Source organism: Gopherus evgoodei, chromosome 21, assembly GCF_007399415.2.
Source record: "Gopherus evgoodei ecotype Sinaloan lineage chromosome 21, rGopEvg1_v1.p, whole genome shotgun sequence".
NCBI lineage: Eukaryota > Metazoa > Chordata > Testudines > Testudinidae > Gopherus > Gopherus evgoodei.
In genome coordinates this window covers 11,319,313-11,326,436 of record NC_044342.1, presented here as the reverse complement: position 1 = coordinate 11,326,436, position 7,124 = coordinate 11,319,313, and the positions used below count along the sequence as shown (strand labels likewise).

Below are 7,124 nucleotides of genomic sequence, written 5' to 3'. Positions count from 1 at the left end.
TGGGGGGAAGAGAGCAGGATGGGAGACTCAGGAAGGGGTGCTGAGCCCTCTTCTGTGCCGCTGTTTGTGCATTTTTCTACCAAGCACCCAGCCACTCCTGCTCATTAACTCTCCCTGGCGATGTGGGTTAATTCTGCTGCCCAGGCTGCATCCCAGAATTGGGGAAATCTGTCTCCTGTGGTGCCATGCGGATGTGACATCCTGACCCAGCACTGGGACGCCACCCAGTGCTACTCACTGGCCCCCCTGAACCCCGGAGGGCACTGGGATGGGGCCCTTTGTGCACAGTGAGGGGCAGGTCATTGTGATAAGTGCGAGCAGAGTATGTCCCAACCACCCTGCCATTGGTCAGGGTAAAGCTTCCCCTTTTGATGGGGCGTCGCCGCTTCTTGTGGGCACGGATTATGAAATACTTAACGTCAGATATTTCTTTACCACCGGTTCCCTCTTCTATTGACTTCCATGCAGCTGGGGGAGGCCAGCTCTGCAGACAGCTGGACAGATTCTCTGGGGGAAACAGAGGCACCAGGACAAGTGAGTGGGAGCGCATGGGAGAAGGGGCTAGGTATAATCTAGGCAGGGTTATTCCCCAGTTTAGCTGGTAGAGAGGAACATTAGAAAACACACCAAAGGGAAGTTCAGACAAGGCTCTTCTCTCCCATAGGCTCTAAAGCTTTGTGCAAAGAAGGTGGATGTCGCTTTACGGGGGGAAACTAAGGCAAACAAAACCGAAGCCACCTACAAGAGGTCAGTGATGGAGCCAGGACTCAAATCCAGGGCTCGTGAATCCCAGCCAGGGTCCCCCATTCCCTTGTTTAAGGCTACTTGGCTCTTAGATGGTGCCCACTAGCTGCAAAGACCTAAGAGCCGGGACCATCAGAGCTGGGACAATTCTCTCACAACTGCTGCCATGGATCTCTCTCAGAGCAACTCGGACGTGGGCACTCCGGCCGAAAAGACCTGCTCCACAGGCCTCAGGCCGGACGGGAAAGTTTCAATTGCTATTGATGTCTCCTGGTGCAAAGTTGGGGTTGTTTTGCCAAGGGAGGCCCAAAATACAGAACACCCAGAAGCAACAGCTTTTTAAAAATATCCTCCTGCTTCCACACTGCTTTTTTCCCCACTTGCTGCTAGAGGGGAAAGCTCGGGCAATAGTCACGTAAAACAGACTGTTGTGCTCAGTTAGCACCAGGGGCCGAGATCTAGTTCCCAATCTTATGATTAGGGACCTACCAAATTCACAGTCTATTTCAGTCAATCTCATGCTCATGGGATTTTAAAAATCATAAATTTCATTATTTTGGATATTTAAATCTGAAATTTCATGGCAGTGTAACTGAGAGTCTTGACCCAAAAGAGGGTTGTGGGGGGCTCACAAGGTTATTGTATGGGGAGCGCAGAATTGCCACCCTTACTTCTGCACTGCTGCTGGCGGCAGCGCTGCCTTCAGAGCTGGGCAACTGGAGAGCAATGGCTGCTGGCCAGGAGCCCAGCTCTGAAGGCAGTGCAAAGTAAGGGTGGCAATACTGGGACCCTCCACACACACAAGAACCTTGCTATAAATTTGGTAGGGCCCCACTTATGAGTCTACAGTGCAATGTAAGGCTGTGCCTCAACTGGGCTCAAGCCAACCCCCCACCCCTTGCATCTACACTGCAACTGCGCTAATCGAGGGCTCAGACCCAGGACCCTGCAGGGCTGGTAGGCCAGATTCCCTCTAATTTTTTACATCCACATGCAGAATGAATTTTGTTATGTGCACCGATATGGATGTGATGTGCGGCGAGGGTGAGGCTGAAGGTTTTGGAGTGTGGGGAGGGCTCAGGACAGGGGCAGAGGGGTGGTGTGCGGGGGGGGGGGGGGGTGAGGGCTCCAGCTGGGGGTGGGGGATCTGGGGTCAGGCCAGGGATGAGGAGTTCAGGGTGTGGAAGGGGGCTCAGGGCTGGGGCAGAAGTTTGAGGTGCAGGGGGGGTGAGAGTTCCAACTGGGAGTGCAGGCTCTGGGGTGAAGCCAGGGATGAAGATTTTAGGGTGTAGGATGCCCTGGGGCTGGGATCAGAGGACTTCCCCCAGCCCTCTCCCTGCCGGCAGCAGAGCCGGGGGCCGGGGAGAGATGCCTCCCTTGCCGGCAGCAGGGCCGGGGCCCGGGGAGAGATGCCTCCCCCACCGGCAGCAGGGCTGGGGTCTGGGGAGAGATGCCTCCCCCCGCCAGCAGCAGGACCGCGGCCCAGGGAGAGATGCGTCCCCGCACCAGCAGCAGGGCCGGGGCCCGGGGAGAGATGCCTCCCCCACCGGCAGCAGGACCGGGGCCTGGGGAGAGATGCGTCCCCCCGCCGGCAGCAGGGCTGGGGTCTGGGGAGAGATGCCTCCCCCACTGGCAGCAGGACCTGGGCCCGGGGAGAGATGCGTCCCCCCACCGGCAGCAGGGCCGGGGTCTGGGGAGAGATGCGTCCCCCCGCCGGCAGCAGGACCGGGGTCTGGGGAGAGATGCCTCCCCCGCCGGCAGCAGGACCAGGGCCCGAGGAGAGATGCGTCCCCCCGCCGGCAGCAGGGCCGGGGTCTGGGGAGGGATGCGTCCCCCCGCCGGCAGCAGGACCGGGGTCTGGGGAGAGATGCCTCCCCCCGCCAGCAGCAGGACCGCGGCCCAGGGAGAGATGCGTCCCCGCACCAGCAGCAGGGCCGGGGCCCGGGGAGAGATGCCTCCCCCACCGGCAGCAGGACCGGGGCCTGGGGAGAGATGCGTCCCCCCGCCGGCAGCAGGGCTGGGGTCTGGGGAGAGATGCCTCCCCCACTGGCAGCAGGACCTGGGCCCGGGGAGAGATGCGTCCCCCCACCGGCAGCAGGGCCGGGGTCTGGGGAGAGATGCGTCCCCCCGCCGGCAGCAGGACCGGGGTCTGGGGAGAGATGCCTCCCCCGCCGGCAGCAGGACCAGGGCCCGAGGAGAGATGCGTCCCCCCGCCGGCAGCAGGGCCGGGGTCTGGGGAGAGATGCGTCCCCCCGCCGGCAGCAGGACCGGGGTCTGGGGAGAGATGCCTCCCCCGCCGGCAGCAGGGCCGGGGCTTGGGAGAGATGCGTCCCCCCGCCGGCAGCAGGACCAGGGCCCGAGGAGAGATGCGTCCCCCCGCCGGCAGCAGGGCCGGGGTCTGGGGAGAGATGCGTCCCCCCGCCGGCAGCAGGACCGGGGTCTGGGGAGAGATGCCTCCCCCCGCCGGCAGCAGGACCGCGGCCCAGGGAGAGATGCGTCCCCGCACCAGCAGCAGGGCCGGGGCCCGGGGAGAGATGCCTCCCCCACCGGCAGCAGGACCGGGGCCTGGGGAGAGATGCGTCCCCCCGCCGGCAGCAGGGCTGGGGTCTGGGGAGAGATGCCTCCCCCACTGGCAGCAGGACCTGGGCCCGGGGAGAGATGCGTCCCCCCACCGGCAGCAGGGCCGGGGTCTGGGGAGAGATGCGTCCCCCCGCCGGCAGCAGGACCGGGGTCTGGGGAGAGATGCCTCCCCCGCCGGCAGCAGGACCAGGGCCCGAGGAGAGATGCGTCCCCCCGCCGGCAGCAGGGCCGGGGTCTGGGGAGAGATGCGTCCCCCCGCCGGCAGCAGGACCGGGGTCTGGGGAGAGATGCCTCCCCCGCCGGCAGCAGGGCCGGGGCTTGGGAGAGATGCGTCCCCCCGCCGGCAGCAGGACCGGGGTCTGGGGAGAGATGCCTCCCCCGCCGGCAGCAGGGCCGGGGCCTGGGGAGTGTTATATCCTTGGGGGCAACCGGTTTAGGACGAAATCACTTAAGGCCAGAGAGCAGACAGCTAACAAAACTACCAGTTATTTACAGACCACAGAGCTCACCTAACCGTCCAAAGCTGGCTGGGCTATCCCCTAAAAATCTAACTCAGTTGCCATAGAAACAAAAACCATGACAACCAAATACACAACCGGGAGAGATGCCTCCCCCCACCGGCAGCAGGGCCGGGGCCAGGGCCGAGGCGCCTCTCCTCCCCAGCAGCAGGAGAGTGGCACATGGCAGCCCTGCACGCCCCAACTTGCTCCGCTCCCCTTCCCAGTCCCCACCCACCTCCAAGCTCTCTCCTCTCCAGGCCCCTGTGGCTACACGCCTGTGCGGCCCTTGGCCATGCAGCTTAGAGGTAACATAGCTGGAGGATCCGAGCTCAAGCGAAGCTGGACCCAGGGGCCAAGCCCTATCACTTTGCAGTAGAGACGCAGCCCTGCTCGACTCCGGTCCTGGGAGTCAGCCAGAAGTATCTCACAGTTCCACAGGACAAATTCCTTAGTCCTCTCACGGCCACGGCTCAGGTCAGCATGGACCTGCTCTCTGACCACATGCACTGTCAGAGAGCTGCCTGGGTTGGCAGCGGGGAGCAAAGCCAGCAAGCCTTTTGCAAAGCCAGCTGCTTCCTGCTCACAGTCAGGGTGGGCAGGAAAGTTTTCCCATGAGCCCTAGGGCTATAGCAGCCATATTGTGGGGTACTAGGGGGTCTGCAGGCTGCAGTGTGGATGCCAGATCCCCAAGTTTGAGCCTGGGTTAGAAAAGCCCTTGGGTTAAAATACCACACGGATGCCCAAGCTCAGGGTTCCCAACACAGCTTGGCTGAGTGGAGTCCCACTAACCCTGGGCTTACCCTGCAGTGTAGACGTACCCTTAGGAGCAGGGGAAATTTGGCAGCACAATCACTGGGATTGCCAAGCGTTCAAAGAGCTCTAAACCCCACCTACCTGGGCAGAGCACCTGGACATTTAGCATGGCACATCGGTGTCTAGGGCATTGCCAGGGTCACTCGGGCAAGGGGATCCCCTCCAAAACGCTCTGCTTTACATGAATGACTAACAGACGGGCTCAAAAATGGCTGGGCCACGGCTGGGGCGAAGAGAAACTTGCCGGGGTGGGGGTGGGGGACAAAGCTAGGGCGATGTAAATGCTGTATGCTACGTGACAGAGCGACACTGGCACCCTCTACTGGCCGAAGCCTTCAGCGAGGATGAGCCCTGAAATCGCTACAGTGGGGGTGAGTCGCCCACAGGGGGTCCATGCTGTGCTGGTCTCACGTTCCCATCTCATACCCACCTCCCCCTTTCTCCCCTCCAGCCAGCAATGAAGACAAGACTGGGTCCAGGCCTCCTGCTGCTGATTTTCCTCTTCCCGGCCTGCCTGACTGCGGCCGGGAGAGAGACGCCGTACGAGAAGTTCCAAAGGCAGCATGTCGACACCTCTGGGAGCTGGGAGCCCGACCCCAACCGCTACTGCAATCTCATGATGCCGCGGAGGAACATGACGGTGTCCTTCTGCAAAGATCTCAACAGTTTCGTCCACGGGGCGCTGGCAATGATAACCGCTGTCTGCGGCTCAGGGGGGACATGGCATCACGAGGACTTTTACTACAGCAACTCTCCCTTCCAGGTCACTGACTGCCAGACAACGGGAGCGTCTCGCTGGCCCCGCTGCATTTACAGGGGAGACATCTGCAGTAAGAGAATTTGTGTTGCCTGCAAAAATGGGCAGCCTGTGCATTTTGCCCGGCCGTCGGTGTGCGGTGGCCCATGAGCCGTGGGGCAGACATACAGCCCTGCAGCTCTTCCTGGGCTTTGGCAATGCTGGCAGCCTTGGGCGCCCATAGCTGCCGGACGCCATCCCCATCCTCCTCCCCAACAGAGTATTTGGGCACCTCATTGGGGACAGCAACAAAGACTGTTGTTCCTTTTTCTATGGCAAATTATAACTGCCCCCTCCCCTGCCTGAATTGGCTGCTGCCCCCTAGTGCTCATTATACAGTATAGCCCCCCTTCCCCACCCCGAACCTCTGCTGCCCATAGTGCCCATTATACAGTATAGCCACCCCGTCCCCCCCACCCTCTGCTGCCCCCTAGTGCCCATTGTACAGTATAGCCGCCCCTTCCCCATCCCCACCCCCACCCCCACCCCCATCCTCTGCTGCCTCTTAGTGCCTATTATACAGTATAGCCACCCCTTCCCCACCCCCACCCTCTGCTGCCCCTAGTGCCCATTATACAGTATAGCCACCCTGTCCCCACCCCCACCCTCTGCTGTCCCCTAGTGCCCATTATACAATATAGCCACCCCTTTCCTACCCCCACCCTCTACTGTCCCGTAGTGCCTATTATACAGAATAGCTGCCCCGTCCCCACCCCCAACTCTCTGTTGCCCCCTAGTGCCCATTATACAGTATGGGCACCTTTTCCCCATCCTTTATCCATGGAGGGGGAGGCGGAGAAGGGTCAAAGTGCAGAGGAGATGTTACCAGGCTGAGCCCTGGATGCTGTTTTCTCTTGCTTCTTCCTGGAGTAAAATACTTTTTGCAAATGCAGAATGGCTAGGGAGATGTTTGTGGGGGATTTGCTATAGGCAAGACAACACTCCCTGTTTCCACTGCTTCAGTAGCAGCAGACAAATATGGTGGGCAATGGGACATGGTGCTCCTCTAAGGGGCACCAGCTGCCATCTGGCCCCAGGTTAACTACTGGCTGGCTCAGGGGGTGGGCAATGGAACATGGGGCGGGCAATGGAACATGGGGCCTTTCTTCACCGAGTGGGGGGGGGGTGCTGGTTTCAAACAATTTTCCTTTCCCGTGTGACGCCAGGTGGGAGACAGCACGTGGGAAAAGCTGGGTGTGAAAATCTCCCAACACGGTGCAAATCCCCTTAGGTTTGATGTTTCATATAAAATATGCCCACTACACAGGGACAAATCAAAGCACCAGGGCCCAGGCAGAGCTGCAGCATGTGGAGACACCACCAGCCCTGGTAGAGGGATGGCAAAGCTGGGAAATTCATGGCAAGCTGCCAAACGGCCCATGAAAGATATAAACACCAGACCCCCCACTTCACAAGCCCAGGGCAGGAACCCCTGGGCTACAGGATTGTGTTGTCTTTAGGGGTGGCTCTAGGCACCAGCATGCCAAGCGCGTTCCCAGGGCGGCAAGCCACGGGGGGCACTCTGCCAGTCGCTGCAAGGGCGGCAGGCAGGTTGCCTTTGACGGCTTGCCTGCGGAAGGTCTGCTAGTCCCGCGGCTTTTGGTGCATCTCGCGCAGACGGGCCACTGAATCTGCAGGACCGGGGACCGCCCGCAGGCAAGCCGCCGAAGACAGCCTGTCTGCCGTGCTTG

General features: G+C 60.9%; 1 protein-coding gene across 4 annotated transcripts; it reads left to right on the top strand.

Annotated features, from left to right (window-relative positions):
* Window positions 1-453: 453 nt before the first annotated feature.
* On the top strand, window positions 454-5,775 carry LOC115638239 (ribonuclease-like). Of its 4 annotated transcripts, XM_030539823.1 has the most exons (3): window positions 469-534; window positions 665-747; window positions 5,089-5,775. In XM_030539823.1, the coding sequence occupies exon 3, from the start codon at window positions 5,095-5,097 to the stop codon at window positions 5,542-5,544; it is 450 nt and encodes a 149-aa protein (XP_030395683.1). In that variant the 5' UTR covers window positions 469-534; window positions 665-747; window positions 5,089-5,094; the 3' UTR covers window positions 5,545-5,775. The 4 variants fall into 4 exon arrangements, with proteins under 4 accessions (XP_030395680.1, XP_030395683.1, XP_030395682.1 ...); XM_030539820.1 differs by lacking the exon at window positions 665-747 and having other exon boundaries at window positions 454-534; XM_030539822.1 differs by lacking the exons at window positions 469-534; window positions 665-747 and adding an exon at window positions 4,052-4,298.
* Window positions 5,776-7,124: the final 1,349 nt, after the last annotated feature.

Coding starts and splice junctions, on each gene's coding strand:
- LOC115638239 (XM_030539820.1), top strand. CDS start 463: ATGCAGCTGGGGGAGGCCAGCTCTGCAGACAGCTGGACAGATTCTCTG. Junction 535..5,088: donor AAACAGAGGCACCAGGACAA/GTGAGTGGGAGC, acceptor TCTCCCCTCCAG/CCAGCAATGAAGACAAGACT.